This window comes from Berghia stephanieae, chromosome 4 (genome assembly GCF_034508935.2).
Source record: "Berghia stephanieae isolate SIO BIC M18660-M18661 chromosome 4, UCSD_Bste_1.3, whole genome shotgun sequence".
In the NCBI taxonomy this organism is placed as follows: domain Eukaryota; kingdom Metazoa; phylum Mollusca; class Gastropoda; order Nudibranchia; family Aeolidiidae; genus Berghia; species Berghia stephanieae.
In genome coordinates, this window is record NC_088363.1 from 61,187,964 (window position 1) to 61,205,808 (window position 17,845).

A 17,845-nucleotide genomic window follows, 5' to 3' on the forward strand; every position below is an offset into this window, starting at 1 on the left:
GGTGATATGGTGCAAAACCTGTATGGGATGAACGCTTTCGTCGCAGGTAGGCACGAAAAGACCTTGGCTTGTCACCCATGTTTGTCTTGCTTTCACCACTCTGTAAGAGTTACACAAAGGATTGTTTCGCATAGTAAATAGAAACAAGTTAAAACGGAATGAAGCCATCTGCAACACACTAGCACTAAATAGATAAATCGATATTAAGATACCAATATTAAAGTGATGCAACTGATATGATCTAATCTTTATCGTCATAATCAACATTAAGAACGTTAACTTGATCGATAACGATATTTTAACAATAATGATGATAAACTGAACAATAATGAAAGAAAATTATAGCGATATTACTACTACTACTACTACTACTACTACTACTACTACTACTACTACTACTACTACTACTACTACTACTTACTACTACACACTACTACTACTACTACTACTACTACTACTACTACTACACACTACTACTACTCTACTACTACTACTACTACTACTAACTACTACTCTACTACTACATACTACTACTACTACTATTACTACTACTACTACTACTACTACTACTACTACTACTACTACTAGTACTACTACTACTACTACTACTACTACTACTTCTACTACCACTACAGCGGGAGGCAGATTGGCTCAGCGGTACGGTTTTGCTTCATACCCGAAAGGTACCATAGATAACACAGGACGGTAGTCTGTGAAAGGTACCGAGTTCGATCGCCCGCCGCTTCGCTGTGTGGCCTGGAGCAAGTCACCTCGCCTTATTGTTTTTAACTGTTACTGTTAGCATGGGACTCTTTTATAACGCTTTGAACACTTTTGGTAGGTTTTGCACTACATAAAAGGTCACGCTAAAGGAAATCTACGTATCCCCTGTCTGCCATGCCAAAACAGAATTAGACGTCCTATTATATAAAAAGAAATAATAGTAGCAAAATGGGTTACCTAACCTAATAGGATTACACAGTCGTGACGTCATTTCCCTCGTAATGATGCATAGTAACTTAAGATCTGGCTCTCAACTATCGGAACAATGGCGGACGCCTCTATGAATTATTTCTCCGACGAGCCTAAAAGTGTATCCAGAGGAGAAAAACATGAAAATCTGATCATGTTTTGACTTTTATACATTCTGATCACAACACATGTGAAAAAGTTTTAGCCAGCATGAAGAATAAAAAGTACCGATTCTCTTTGTTTTAGAACGAAGCTGCTCGTTGTGGGCGGACACAACACCAGACTATTGAATCCTATAACAATCACGTGATAATGAGATTTTGTAATCAAATGTAATTTATTGCTGTGATTTTTTTTCCATCTCAGTGAAAGAAAAGAAACAACGAAAAGCACTTAGAACAGTAGAGTGGCCAGGGACATGGATATGATTTTCACGACTTTTGTTAATTGACCATTTATTGACCATGTACTGTAGCAAGTTATCCCAGAGCGGTATTTGTCAGGGTCGACGTGTACTTATATGCAGATCTGACATCCCAATCCACTTATGGGCATAGTTTAACATTGTTGTAATGTACAATATTATGCGTCATTTTAATTTGAGATTTCCATTATACTAATGAGCATTTAAGGAATTGGGTTATAAGACTTGTAAATAAGTGCACGTCGGTCGAGGTGAAAAAAAATTCTTAAGAGTCAATTTCATTCTTAATTTATGTGATTTTTATTTATAATTGAGTGTGCATTTATTAGATATCATCATTAACTTCAAAAAACTCGAAATTTCCATTTGTTTAATTTTGCCTTTAAACCCTGCATAAACCTTCTAGAAAGTCCGATATCCGAAATCAATTATTATGGGTTGGTTGAGTTTAGGTGTACATATTAGCAGGTCTGACAATTGAACACAATTATGGGCTTGTTTTAATTTTGTTGTAATGGAGCAATTTTGTGTTGGTTTGATAGTATTCCCATTACAACAATGAGCCCATAGCATTTTGGGTCGTCAGTCCTGCAAATATTTACACGTCGGGACATATTAACAGGTCAGACAACCGAACGCAATTATGGGTTTGATTTGACATTATTGCAATTTTACGTTGGTTTAAGAGTATTTCCATTGCAACAATGAATCCATAATTTGGGTTATCAGACCTGCAAATAAGTCTCATGTTTCTTTAAGCTTAATTCTCATCTTTCTTTGTTATTCTTGGACATGATACCGAAGTGATAAGGTAGATCACATCTACCGCTGAACCGTACAGGAAGAGGATCAAATCCTCCTTAATTGATACTTTAATGCTCTGTTCTTTGATGGCAAAATATGTAGGTTTATTTTAATATTTCATTTTCATCCCGAAACATAAAATTCATCTAAGAAGGTGATTTTCAAAATCTGCTGCATCGCATTTTCATCATTCAGAGAAAATTGCAACCTTTTCCTTTATTTTGTGATTGGGTAAATTACTCGTCTTATTTGCTTCATGAAATTTTCTCTGGTGGTTGTAATATGTCCTATTGAATGATTTAGAGCATCGTTTACCTATCGCAATTTATTATAGGTTCATTGTTATAATGAAAATCTCAAAAAATGACTCAAAATATTGTCCATTATAACAATGTTAAACTTGGCCCATAATAAATGCCTTCGGATGTCAGACCTGGATATATACGTACACTTTTCTTCAGAGTGTTAACTCATTTTCTCACTGGATCTGACTAAGCAAGTTCTGAAATTCACTTTCTCAAATATGACTCCTTCTCCTTCCCATATAACATAAACTGGCAACAGCATTTGCTTATAACCTTTTGGATAGGATAGTGGTCTATCGTAAAGTACTTTCCGTCAGATCAAACAGACCCAGTCACACAATCACTGCTGGGTAGACAGGCGGTCAGAAGAAAAAAATCTACTCTTCACCTGGAATCGATACCGAATCCTTTGCTTGTGAAGTAAACGCTCCACCAACTGAGCTATGTTTGCTGTTATGATATAAGGTCAAAGATTTTTCCATAGAATGAAAAACGTTTTGTAATTCGACCCTGATCTCTAATTGACTTTTGAAACCGGAAAGCTATTCGGAACTGATACACATGTGTTACTAATTAGTATCACCTCGGGTTGACATTACCACTGGCCTCTTTGCCATCATCTCATCATCATCATCATCATCATCATCATCATCATCATCATCAAATCATCATCATCCTCATTATCATCACCATTGACGCCATCGTGATCCCAAGATAACTATAAAACAGTCCCCTATTTTTAGAAAAAAAAGTAGAGGAACAAACTTATATTTTAACGACTTCCTTTCCCTACATTAAACAAATATAAACTAAGACGTCTTTATGACTAAAAGGCGAAACAGGCAGGCAAATGACATGTCACACAAAAATGTTGAAGGCGAAAACAATCAATATTCATTCCAAATTATACCTTTAAAACATAAACTCTCAGTTGATAGATATAAGGTCTTTAAGTGTTTCAATGTTGGTTAATGATTTAATTGCCACACTCTGGAAAAATAAGTTGGTATTTAACTTCGCAAAGCCCCAGGTTCGACAGTTTTTGCCAAAATGAGGGTCATTTAAATCGATCGATATTCGAAGGACGAATTATCTGGCCAAATATTTATTTAAACATGTTTATCCAGAGTACAGCAATTAATTAATTAAAACCAATTCATTCTGGGATAATAAAAAACCGTTACATTCAGTTTTAATAAGATAAGATTAGAATTTTGTTTTCTAACATAAAATATTTTGTACCTTAACCTACTCTTTTTTTACAAGTCTGATAAGAGAAATCGTAATTGCTTATAATTGTAATGGAAATACTCTCAAACCAACGCAAAAATATATTGTCCATTACAACAATGTTAAATCATACCCGTAATAACGTCCAAAAATGTAGGCAGTTAAGTGGTAAATTGTAACATAATTTTTAACTAAAATTCAATTTACTCGGAAGTGTGGCTATCAAAAGTTATCTATTTAGAATGCATATGAACATTTAAAAAGAGCACTTCTAAGGATTAACCGTCTCATATGTTACGGTTATATACCAAGCAGGCTATATGGAACCATCTTTCTATTTTATACAGTACCAGATTTCTGTTAGGTGACCATTCTGTAATATCACCCCGTCTATAGCCAGAGTGGATTAATAGTATGTGTAAAGTACCTTACCAAAGAACAAAACGTGGGAGCATAATTTTTCATTATCGCTATCACTCATCCGGTCAATGATCATTCTCAATATTGCTCGCGAGCCGCGCAAATGATATTGTAGTAGACGTCTACATTTATAATATGTAGAACGAAATGTGAAACTTTTTCAAGAATCAAAAGTATTGCAGTTATGGTGCTTGGGTTCAAGTGTTAAATTGATATCAATGATCTGCTTAAGTAAATGGAAATCATGTGTATATATTCCATTTCCCTCACTCCCTACATGCTGTAATATGAAAGAACGCGTTTTTAAAAATGATCCTTATCTTGTTAAAATTCTCAAACCTGGGACTTCTATGAGATATATTTTTACATGAGATGAGGATCGTTAAAATTAATAATTTTGATATTTGAAGGGTGAGTTTCCTGACCAAAGTTTAAAAAAAGTTGTTTTCTCTCTCCAGAGTACGGCAACTCTGTCCCTGGATCTCTAAGCATACATTTGAAATGATTGATATGGATTTTATTAGTTTGAGTGTTCGATGACGCTTCTACGTGACAATGTCAATTTGAATTGCTTGAAAATAGAAAAAAAATCAGTATGAATTTAAATATATAATTTATTTTTCGCTTTTCATTAATTCAATAACATAACAGTTGACTATAATGATCCATTATTATCTCATTATTATAGACTTGATGTTGGACACACGTTTTAATTTAATCAATTTCATTTGCTAATGATAATTAACAAGTTGACTGCCGTCCTCTGGGAAACTTGTTTAAAAAAAAACTTGGTCAAAAAACTAATCTTTGAAATATTGTTCGATTTAAATGACCATCATCTTGGCAAAGAAATACAAACTCTCAAACCCTGGACTTCGCGAAGAGGGCATTAACTCATGCATTGCATGTTTCAGTGAGCTCCGAATCACTGTTTGATCTCTCTTTGTGGATATGGGTATAATATATATATATATATATATATATAATATATATATATATATATATATATATATTGAATCGTGTTTGATACAAATATGGTACGAAAAGTGCTCGACATTTAGTAATGGAGCGAATTATTATTTTATTATTTAAAAAATATAAATAAAAATAAATAAATAAATAAATAAATTAAAAAAAATTTTTTTTTTTAAATTATATATATATATATATATCATCAAATATGATCAGATAAATAATGAAAACAAAATTTAAATTAAGATATCCCTGGTTTCGCCATTAAAGTATTAAGTATATATTTTATAATAAAGAAGAGAATAAAACACCACTGACCTGGAGGCTCCTTATAAACCCATTCTCAACCATTTGAAGTATTTCTTCCTTGTTTGTTCTATCAGCAGTTCCATCAAGGCCACATCCCGCATCCTGGTCTTTGTCGCAGACAGCACTCGTCATCAAGAGGGACGTAAGCCAAAATAAAAGGAAACAACACTAGATGAATGAGAAAAGGAGAGCGTTTTCTGTCAGTCGCCTTTTACAAGAGATGTCTCGATTCTAATCCCAATAGAGTATTCTTCTTCGACTCTGTCTCTGTTGCATACCATTATGTCGCAGACTTTTTTAAAAGGGAGCCATCGCGTGAAAACCGGCATTATATTTGGTGAAATAGATGCTGACAAATGAATTTAGAGCCAAAACTATATATCATTTGGGTTCAGCAGACTTGTACTTATTTGCAGGTCTGATAACCCACATTGGTATGTGCGGCTATATGGTCTAGTGGTATGACACTCGCCTTCTGATCAGAAGGTCCTGGGATCGAGTACCAAGCGGCACATAGTTGAGTCAGTGGAAAAGGCTCTTTACTCACATTCTCACAGTACTCAGGTGTAAAAAGAGTACCTGATCGTCAACAGCGTTGTATCTGTCGGAAAAAAATTGTAATATCGCCAAGCAGACGTCATGTCTCGTCATGTTCAGTGTTGCTTTCGGATGACTAGGGAACCCTTGTAAAGAGCTTTGAACACATTTAGTGTATAATGCGCTGTATAAAAGCTCAACGTATTTTATGGTCTTATTTTTGTAATGCAAAAACAAAATATCGTCCATTACAACAATATTAAATCAAGCCCATAATTACGCTCGGTTTTCAGACCTGCAAGTATATGTGCACCTAGGGTTAATTCTTGTAATGCATTGAAGAGAAAGCATGCAATTTTTAAAACGCTAAAATGTTTTAATTCTCATCTTTTCAAATTGGAATCCACTTCTCTCTATAATTCGATTAACTCCAACAAATCTGCAGGTCTGACATCCAAACGCAATATTGGATCCAGTTTAACGTTGTTGTAATGAACAATATTTTGTTGTATCCCTTTTTAGATTTCCATTACAACAATGAGCCTATAATGAATTGAGCAATCAGACCTGCAAATAAGTGCACGTCGACTCCGATATAATACTAGTTTCAGGTTATAGGTTTCAAATAACCTGATGCAAGCTTTTATGTTCAAGTTCAAGTTCAAATGTTTATTTTAGGAATTTGCAATATGAAACATAAATTTACATTGAACTCCCAATCAATACATGTAAAATCAATAATTAACCAAAGGACACTGGCAAAAAGAATGAAATGAATAAATGGATAAGAAAATATACATACATATATATATATATATATATATATATATATATATATATATATATATATGTGTGTGTGTGTGTGTGTGTGTGTTGTGTGTGTGTGTGAATTTAATAAATAGAAAAATATATAGATATATGATACCTAGAAATGTTGAAGGGGGTCACAAACTAAAACAAGTGACTGTAAAATTCTTGAATCAAAGCTCAACGGTGGGTACTTAAATGAAGTCATGAGAGAAATCCGTATTATATTTTCTTATAACATCTAAGTTGTGTTCCGACACTGAGCTTGGTGACCGCATATATTTTGAGGTTTATCATGGGATACTCTTCTATTAAGATTGGTGTGATAAGTATCCCTTGTCAAAACAAACACATGGTCATATAATTAATATTATGGAGTTCAGTCAAATCCCCATCATCCTGGCTGACAAAAAAAAGGAAAAAAAAAGATAGACATAAAAGACTGTCAGTTTTATGGATTGTGGATGTAATGGCAAGCAAAATCACACCTCGAATGAATTAATCAATGAATAATAAATAGATTAAATACATAATGTGTCTATAGATTAGTAGTAATTAGATTCCTTTTATTCGCCTTCAGATAAAGAAAAAAAAGGAGATAACCTATGCGCTAAGTTTCTTGCTCGATGGGAAAACTTGATGCCGAAGGACTCTAACAATGTTTGGTTAACCAACATTCTCAACCAATCATTAGTATTCTAAGTGTTGTAAATGTGAATGGCCCTTTTTTCTTTTTCTCTTGCTTTATTTAGTTTTGTTATTGTTGGAAACATTTCTTGGTCTGTGTCGCTGAATCCTTCGTATGTTACGGGTCATGTCAATAGAAATGTACAAATACCAACAACAACAAAAAAAAGTAAAGAAAATAAGTAGAATCTTAACTTAATTTTACGACATTCAGCACACTGATTGCCACGAGTCTGCTTGTTATCAAAAACGGTATTGTTAATGCAATGGGAGCGATCTATATTCATGTTTTCGTCCAACTAAGTCATCAATCACATGGTCTGATGCAGTCCAACGATTGGATATTTCCTCAGAAATATAAACGCGCTGCTTTGTTTATGAAATTTGTAGACATACACATGTGTCAAGCTGAACAAAATGACCAATCGTGATGTTAGATATTTCAAAAACTGTGAGCACTTTTCACAATGTGGGTCACTTTTAGCACATATTCCAATGTGATCAATGACCTCGAGCACATGGAATGGTAATATAGATCATGCCAATTGGATTCAGTAGTCTGATGTCACGCCGCCCGGCAACGGCGGCCATCTTGGTTCTAAACAAAGAAAATCATTACTTTTTATTCTTCATGCTGGCTAGAACTTTTCGTATGCCTTGTGATCAGAATGTATAAAAGTCAAAACATGATCAAATTTATGGGTTTTTTTTCCTCTGGATACGCTTTTATGCTCGCCGGAGAAATATTTCATACGACGTCCACCATTGTTCCGATAGTTTAGACCCAGTGTTACTAAGTTACCATGCGTCATTAGGAAGGAAGTGACGTTACGACTGTTGAAGAGTATTGGATTGCTTCGACCTTTTTCGGATATGACGTTTAACCTCAAAGAAATAGGACACGTGTATTTTTAATTCAGAAAAGTGAGTGGAGCAGGCACTTATGTTGGTAACAACAAGATATGAAGTGAATAGAAAAGTGCCAGAAGACAATAGAGAATAAAAATTTTTCGCGGCGGTGGTGGGGTTTGAACCTGCGACCTTATTGGTACGACAACTCCGCCTGGCAGGTGAGAGCGTGGCTCTACCGTGTGAGCTATCCACGAACACAAAAATATTCGTTTCAAACTCAAAGTCATTACTAGATCCCTCTCTCACCCACTTCTTGAGACCGCCGATTCGTTCGTACACCACCATCGCGAATAATTTTGACCAGCAGTTAAGCCTAATAGCCAATATTCTCAACACAAACATATAACATAGAAACGATTGAGACATTGAGTATGCTCCGGTGTATGGGGTGAATTTTTAATTCAGAAAAGTGAGTGGAGCAGGCACTTATGTTGGTAACAACAAGATATGAAGTGAATAGAAAAGTGCCAGAAGACAATAGAGAATAAAAATTTTTCGCGGCGGTGGTGGGGTTTGAACCTGCGACCTTATTGGTACGACAACTCCGCCTGGCAGGTGAGAGCGTGGCTCTACCGTGTGAGCTATCCACGAACACAAAAATATTCGTTTCAAACTCAAAGTCATTACTAGATCCCTCTCTCACCCACTTCTTGAGACCGCCGATTCGTTCGTACACCACCATCGCGAATAATTTTGACCAGCAGTTAAGCCTAATAGCCAATATTCTCAACACAAACATATAACATAGAAACGATTGAGACATTGAGTATGCTCCGGTGTATGGGGTGAATTTTTAATTCAGAAAAGTGAGTGGAGCAGGCACTTATGTTGGTAACAACAAGATATGAAGTGAATAGAAAAGTGCCAGAAGACAATAGAGAATAAAAATTTTTCGCGGCGGTGGTGGGGTTTGAACCTGCGACCTTATTGGTACGACAACTCCGCCTGGCAGGTGAGAGCGTGGCTCTACCGTGTGAGCTATCCACGAACACAAAAATATTCGTTTCAAACTCAAAGTCATTACTAGATCCCTCTCTCACCCACTTCTTGAGACCGCCGATTCGTTCGTACACCACCATCGCGAATAATTTTGACCAGCAGTTAAGCCTAATAGCCAATATTCTCAACACAAACATATAACATAGAAACGATTGAGACATTGAGTATGCTCCGGTGTATGGGGTGAATTTTTAATTCAGAAAAGTGAGTGGAGCAGGCACTTATGTTGGTAACAACAAGATATGAAGTGAATAGAAAAGTGCCAGAAGACAATAGAGAATAAAAATTTTTCGCGGCGGTGGTGGGGTTTGAACCTGCGACCTTATTGGTACGACAACTCCGCCTGGCAGGTGAGAGCGTGGCTCTACCGTGTGAGCTATCCACGAACACAAAAATATTCGTTTCAAACTCAAAGTCATTACTAGATCCCTCTCTCACCCACTTCTTGAGACCGCCGATTCGTTCGTACACGTGTATGTAACACTGAATCCAGCCGTTTATTGTCGCTTTGAAATAACCAGAGAAGTGAGTATTTCTCATCAAATTCTTCACAGCAGTCTATACTTTTTTTCCCCTACGCCTTTAAGCTTACACACATGCGTTTGTGTCTTTGTTGTGGTTGTCTTGGCCCGCAGAACTATGAAACATTTAACATAATCGCAATCATTCAATATGCTTAATAAGAAGGATTACACATTAAATGTGAACGTGGAAAAGAGGAGGAGGAGAGGAAAGAAGACAAGTAGAAGAAAGTGGAGAGGAGGAGGAGGAGGAGGAGGAGGAGGAGGAGGAGGAGGAGGAGGAGGAGGAGGATCAGGAGGAGGAGGAGTAGGAAGAAGAAGAAGAAGAAGAAGAAGAAGAAGAAGAAGAAGAAGAAGAAGAAGAAGAAGAAGAAGAAGAAGAAGAAGAAGAAGAAGAAGAAGAAGAAGAAGAAGAAGAAGGAGAAGTTTCACCAAAAATGATAAGAAATTGAAAGGTTAGATAGGGTAGCTGACAAAACCTTGAACCAAAGAAAAAAAAAGAGCGTAGCATCATCCAATGTCTATATAATGGAATCACGGTAAAAAGTGCTGGAAGGCATTTCAACAAAAGCTTTATTCTTTTTTGAAATCTGAAAAGTCTAAAACCAGCAAATCGTCTTATAAGGATTTGATGATAGCTTATGTGAGCACAAATAGGTATGAAATTATATAATCTTGTCTTGCTATATCAATATTGTCAGAGATAATTCTTTTTTTTTTTTTTTTTTGAGCTAGTGATGTTTCGATCCGGTATTTAAGATTTTGAAAACAAACGGATACTTATTTCGATTGATACAGCAGACGTAGCATCTTTAATGTTACAGATTTCAAAACCTATTATTTGTCTCGTCCTCATTGACAAGATTTAAAAAACACACGATAAAAACGTTCTTTAAAAATAGGACAAGAAAGGCACAGACGGCTTTTCAACTGGGTTTTATTATCAATTCTAAACAAAACATCATTGTATGCTGTAAAGTCTATAAATAATAACGTGAAGTAATGTAAGCTTCATTTAATTACAAAAACAGATCAAATGAACGTTTCCGCTGTAAAGTCTATAGAAAACGCCTTTCAAAAATAAATAAATAAGTCTCCAAATTAAATCGTGATTGATGTGTCTGTTAAATTATGGCAAATCTCGACGACAGCGGAACAAAGCACAAGTTGATTAGTTGTATACATACTTCTACAGCGTTATCCATTCTAGTCAAAATCGCCATTCTTGTCAAAATTAACAGACTACCTCGAGACAATTACTTCATTGTTTTGGGACTATTTTCGTCAAGTCTGTATTGAGATCTAGACAGACAAGCTTTTTGTATGGTCAACGTATTCAGACAGTGGTCAATGGATGTCATGTACTTATACAAAGCCCTAAAATGGCAGCATTTAATACCAATTTGTGAAGTCAGCCATTTCATAACAGGATATTTTGCAAACCACCCCCCCCCCCCCTCCCCCCACCCACATCTTCTCACATCGGCACGCACACATTGTCCCTAATATAATAGTATTATTCTTGTTCTTCTCTTTTATTCTTTTCCCTTTCCTACCTACTCTTTTGCTCTCCTGATGCTATTTGAACTACTTAAGGGTTTTCAACACTTAATTGGGTTGGTTTTCCATTATTTCTAAAATAAATTTTCTTTTGTAGATAATATTTCAATATTGAAGAACTCAGTTTGTCTCATTAGGCATTATTTTTTCAAATTCGTAAAAGAGCACCGAAGAGCACTTTTCTCGAATAGAGAAAGACCTTTTATTCATTCCGAAATTGGAAGCAGAAGTTGTGACGTCACACCTTCCTCTCTTCCGGTTCAGAACTCATTGTAAATGTGTAATCAGTGCTCTAGACGAGAAAATAAGTGAGTGAAACCAGAAGATCAGTTGCACAAAGTACGTATCCAGCCCTTCGGAGGATTGGGTTTACACTTCCAATGAGATTAGAAAATGCATTTCAAACATCCCACTATTGTTCACTCTTGCCTCTGTAAAAAATCATATTTACAATACGCTTCAACTGTCATGACGTCACTTCCCTCGTTATGACGCATAGTAACTTAGCAACTGGCTCTAAACTATCGGAACAATGTCGGACGCCCAAATGAAATATTTCTCCGACGAGCATAAAAGAGTTTCCAGAGAAGTAAAATATTATAATTATGGTCATCTTTTGATTCGTATACATTCTGATAACATATGAAAAGTTCTAGCCAGCATGAAGAATAAAAAGTAGCAATTTTCTTTGTTTAGAACCACGCTGCTCGCCATTGCTGGGACGTCATGACTGTTGAAGCGTACGCTGCCTAATGTTTAAACTCTATTAGGTTCGTTTTTGTTTACTGAGGGCCAGAGAAAACAGTTCCCAACAGCATACCATTTTTTATTTGGTCTATAACACAATATCTATAACTCGTGCGTTTTATTCGTTCACATTGTTGAAACTAAGGCTTTCAGTAGCAAGTCTGAATGGATGGCTCGAAGCTGGCATATCTACCTGGGATGGCCGAAAGTACAGACAAGTTGAATCGTTTGTAGAAATGATCCACTGCTTGATAGTAGTCCTTCATTATCAGTAAGCACATGGAGCCGGAGTTAATCCCGGCTTCAATCGGGTGAAATGGGCAATAGCAATTGTTTGCTATCCTTTGGATAGGACGCTATTCTTTAGCAAGGTACTTTCACCAGATCTAACAGACCCAGACACCCAATCACTGCTGGGTGGCCCTGGGGGGGGGGGGGGGCTCAGATGAAAATCTCGACTAAACTAGGGATTGACCTCGGTCCCTTTGCGTATGAGGCGAGTGCTCTAACAACTGAGGTATCCGGGGCCCCTTAATCTCGCTTTACCAACTCACATGTGAATATCAGGATTGTGTAGTTGTGAGATTACTGCGAAACCTCGATTTTCCGGAAGTGTCCAGTTTGGAAGACGGAATTCATCAACTTCAGTAGCTCATATCATTCCCAACCTTCACGTATGTCAATTGGACCCATACCCTTCATGATAAAAACAGTATTTTAATCTCTAAAACCTACACTATAAAAACACAATGTACAAATCTAGGAAAGAGACTGAGAATCTAAAAAAAAAGAAAGTTTGGGTTAACAATGTTATTCTTATTATGGGGCAGCGTGGCTCAGCGATATGGTCTTTGACTCGTATCCGAAAGATACTTAGTTCGACAACCCGCCACGCTGTGTGGCCTTGAGCAAGTCACCTCGCCTTAGCCGACCCTTTCGATGCTGCATTGCGGCTGACGCCTGAGTTTTTCACAACAGACAAATTTCCACTTGCGGATGAATAAAAGGAATGGTGTTTTATTTTAGATCTATCTATATGTTTCATTCAGAAGAATAAAACCAGTGTATTTTGAAACTGCAAAAGAATGCATGTGATATTTCTGATATTTTTAGATATTATATTATTTGCACTTTGGGCATCTCCCTTATCCTAACTTCACACCAGATCGAGGTCGTTGGTAACATATTATGAAGGCATCTCAACCGATAAGCCACCCTTGTTGTCCTATAGCCTATCGCTCCTTTACGAGGGTTTTGTGAGTCCGGTGTGAAATTGGATAAATCCCACACTAGAGTTGATTCACGCTTCGTGAGTCGAAAACCTTGTAAAGGGTAAAATAGGGCCGAGTTACGTACCAAGAGCCGAATGGCACTGACCTAAGTCACGGATCAACGAATAATACAGAGTTAGGGTAGGTAAAGGATGTTTTTTTTTTTTGTTGTTTTTTTTTTTTTTTCTGTGGTTTTTTTTTTTAAAGGGGGGGGGGGGGGTTGTTCTTTTGGTTTTTCTTTTGCGGTCCATAAAAAGAAATAATAAAAGAAAGGAAGGAAAATGAAAAAGATATAAAGAAGACAAAAAAAAAATAGAAAAAAAGAAAAAGAAAAATTAACGAAAGAAACAAACAAACAAAAAAAGAAGAAAGATACATTAGGGCATTGACCCAAGTCACAAATTAGATAAAATAAGGAAGAATAAAGAAAGAAATCCAAATAAACAAATAAATACATAATAAATACAGAAGAAAAAAAAAGAAAACATTTTTTTTAAAAGAAAGAAAACATTTTTTAATTTACGACCAAATAATAAACATAAAGACAAGATGTAACAGTTAAAAGAAATGTCATTTATTAACAATATCAAGTTGAATCATGCGCGTTTCTAATAATTACTTTGACATCTCTTTTATTTATTGATGAATTCATCATCTACCAAATACAGTCCTTTGATTGGTGGACAAAGAATAATTACAAAGACCTTTCCCCATGGGACTGGTATCTCAGCGTTGTGTCTTGTTGATTTAATGAATAGAATGATTTTGTGAGTTTTGTTCACTCTTTAAACCCCAATGATAATGAATATCTTTTTGCTAATAGTAGTAGTATTAGTAGTAGTAGTAGTAGTAGTAGTAGTAGTAGTAGTAGTAGTAGTAGTAGTAGTATGTAGTAGTAGTAGTAGTAGTAGTAGTAGTAGTAATAGTAGTAGTCGTAGTAGTAGCAGTAGCATATGGCTACACCTCCAAATTCATTTTGTCAACCCAGCTTCGTAAGTCTTCCTCCGCCCTAAGGACGGTTTCATAGCCACCTTATTAGTAACTCGACACTGGAGGACGATGTGATCACTGGTTTCTGGGGCTGCCTGGCATTTCCAGCAGATATCACTGTTTCAAAGTTTCCATCTGCACATATTTGATGCAGTTCTGCCATGTCCAGTTAAGAGGCGATTTGAGCAAACCCAATATTTCCTGGCGTTATGGAATGCAGGCACTCTTTTAGTTGGATTTTTTATGATGTTTCCTCCTCTTGGTGTTTCCCTGTTCCACATTTCTCTCCAGGTTTCCTCCACACTGAAGTCTGACATTTTTGTTAGGTGGAAAGGTCTTCTCGATTTGAGTCTTGTTGTGGTCACAACTAATTGTGCGGCTATATTATGGTCTTGTGGTATGACACTCGCTTTCGGATCGGAAGGTCCTGGGTTCGCACGGAGCATAGTTGAGTCCTTGGAAAAGACTCTTTACTAACATTCTCTCACCGTACTCAGGTGTAAAATGAGTACCTGGCCGTTAACAGCGTTGTCTCTTTCTGAAAAAAATGTATTATCGCCTAACAGGCGTCAACTTTTGTTCTTTATGTTACGTGTTGGTCAGGACCCTTTGTAAAGCGCTTTGAGAGCGTTTAGTGGAAATTGCGCTATATGAAATCTAAGGGACAGAATCTCTAATGAACACATCCCATGGTAGGCTTTTTTTTTTACAAAAGAAAAGTAATCATTTAAAGGGATAAGGGGCATGAGTCGAAACCAGATCCATTTTCTAATTCTTTAAACGGATATTTATTGTGTTGTTGCCAACCTGCGGACAGGACGCTAATTTATAGCAAAGAATTTTCCTCTAGATCTAACACAGATCAAATTAACTAAAATATTTGCGGCTCAATACAGAATCGAAATGTTCCTCTTGTTTTCAAGCCAAATGCCCTACCAATTAAACCACCAACAATTCTTCACGAAATTAATGGATAGTACAAGATAATTACCGGGATAGCTCAGTTGGTAGAGCACTCGCTTCACACGCAGAGATCGATCTCGGGTGCAGTCGAGAATTTTTCTGAGAGAGAAGTTGCCAGGCGTCTGTACCAGCAAGAGGAGGCATTGGATGGAAGGTTGTCATTTGCGGCACTCCAAAAATAAATGAGTAAATAATTAAATAATATAAATAAATAAATGAATAAAAGTTACAGTTGCGGCACTACTGATTTTCGTTCATATTGTTCATATCTCATTTGCGGCACGAGTGACAATAATCGATATTGTAAACTTCGGCCAAAACATTGCCCAACAATCTATAGTCTATATACAACAAATAATCCCTTTTGCGTTCGAGCCTCAGTGCTGTCAAATGTGTTGATAATATGATACATATTATATTCATAGGCCACATTAGATGTTTTGTTGTTGAATTTTAATGAAGAATGAATGATGGAAGCATGACTTTATCAAACTTAATGTAGCATGAACTTCAATTAAATAAGAAAATCATGTTAGCGAAAACAGTGATTAGTTTATCGTACTTAAAGTTCGCATTATAACATTTTTATCGATAGAATCGATTATAAAAATCAGCGCCGCAAATGTATATCAATAAGGGCCATTATGAACAGAAGTGCCGCAAATGTAATATTTGTTTTCTGTTGTTTGAAATGAGTGCAGCAAATGTCATGCACCCAACTTCGTTCGACAACCTGCCTTACGACAACGTCGCGTCATCAGTGGGGACTTTCCATCTGTCTCGCACACAGAATAGGAGGCCCCTTCTCTTTAGTCTGTGGTCCCACATGTACGCGTTGTGGCAAAGAGTCCGAGGCCCCAGAGCATCTAGTCGAGCGTTGCGTTCAGATGACGCTACCGGAGGGTTCGTAACCGTACACGAGTGCGGCGAGGAATTTTTCGGCCTGCATAGATCATCATAGCAAAGTAGTGTAACGCCATTAGAATCTGAAGCCTTCAGAAAATCTATTCCTGTTTCGAGTCCCGTGTGGAGGGGCTACATAAAGTTGACTCCTCGGAAAAAGGTTCTTTACTCCGGTGTAGAATGAGAACCTGACCGGTAGCCTCGTTACCTCTGTCGTAAAATAGAAAATTGAAATATTAAATGTCGCTTTAACGGTATCATGTATCGTCTAATATTTTTACTGTTGCTTTAGACTTGTGAGCCCTTGTAAAGTGGATTGAGCTCATTTAATTGAATATAGAACGATATAAAAGTTCAGCTTTTTAAAGGAAAAGAACTCGGTTCTCACTGATGACGTTATCATGGTTGCTGGTTCTTGTGTCAGAGGTGGAGGGCGTTGACACGGCTGCCAGATGGCCAAAATTATACAAAATTGGCCAAATAGAACACCACGTGGCCAAACACTACTAACACTCTGACCACCTAGAAAAAAAATTATTGAAACAAAAGAAAATCGACAAGACTAGGAAAACAGTGTTATTTCGAAAATAAAAGTAATAATATAACACGATTATCTGTGTGACCAATTTTGGCCTCCCACCGTGAACATCTGGCAACTAACTCTGGACGTAGACCGAGTTTGAAATGTTCTCAAAACGGTATCACGTCGAATTTATTCTAGATTCTGGCAGATGAATTCATTTCCAAAAATAAAAGACTTGCGTTTAACCAGTTAACTGTCGTACTCTGGAAAAACTCATATTAAAAACTTTGGCCAGTGAACATGCCCTTCAAATATCAATCGATTTAATTGACGCTCATCTTGGTAAATACTCTCAAACCTGGGACTTCGCGAAGTCTGAGGTTAAAGAGTTTTTATCCAAGATGATGGTCTTTTAAATCGATCGATATTTGTAGGACGGGTTTTCTCGCCATTTTTTTAAAATACGAGTTTTTCCAGAGTACGTCAATTAACTTGTTAATTAAAATTCTTTTTAGAGGAAAGAATAACATTTCCCAAAGAGCAAAAATAGTAAATCTAATATTCCGGATCATTTAAATTTTAAAATTTTCAACCTTATACCATAAAATTGAGGCTGTTGTAAGCATTGGAGGTCGCCGGAGTTAAAGCGGATGATCGTCTTCATAATTTTATTTAATTTATTCCGTACGGCCCGTTATTATTCATTACCTGCATGTCTAAATGATTTGATGCTCATAGACAATGCTACTGACAGAATGGGTTGTGTATTAGTCGTGACAATGAACAGCGAGGAAAGACAATAATAGATGGCACCAGATTTACCGGGTTAATTCTTGTATAATCCTTTCAAAACATCATTATGATAATAATGATAAGCATATTTCTATAGCGCCTTTCGTCGAAACCTTAAAGCGCTTATGGTACCGACAAAGACACATATAAATCATTGGCTAGCACTATTCAGTATCTGATACTGAATAGTGGTTTTG

General features: G+C 36.5%; 1 protein-coding gene across 1 annotated transcript in view; it reads right to left on the reverse strand.

Moving 5' to 3' along the window:
* The window catches only part of LOC144972059 (uncharacterized), a 19,525-nt gene extending 8,312 nt beyond the window's left edge, over positions 1–11,213 (reverse strand). The window contains exons 1-3 of the mRNA XM_078913144.1: positions 11,087–11,213; positions 5,446–5,604; positions 1–100 (exon numbers count right to left, since the gene is read on the reverse strand). The exon at positions 1–100 is cut by the window's left edge and continues 76 nt beyond it. Of these exons, the coding sequence (XP_078769270.1) occupies positions 1–100; positions 5,446–5,604; positions 11,087–11,122 (295 nt within the window). The 5' untranslated portion in view covers positions 11,123–11,213. The remainder of the gene's footprint in view (positions 101–5,445; positions 5,605–11,086) is intronic.
* Positions 11,214–17,845: the final 6,632 nt, after the last annotated feature.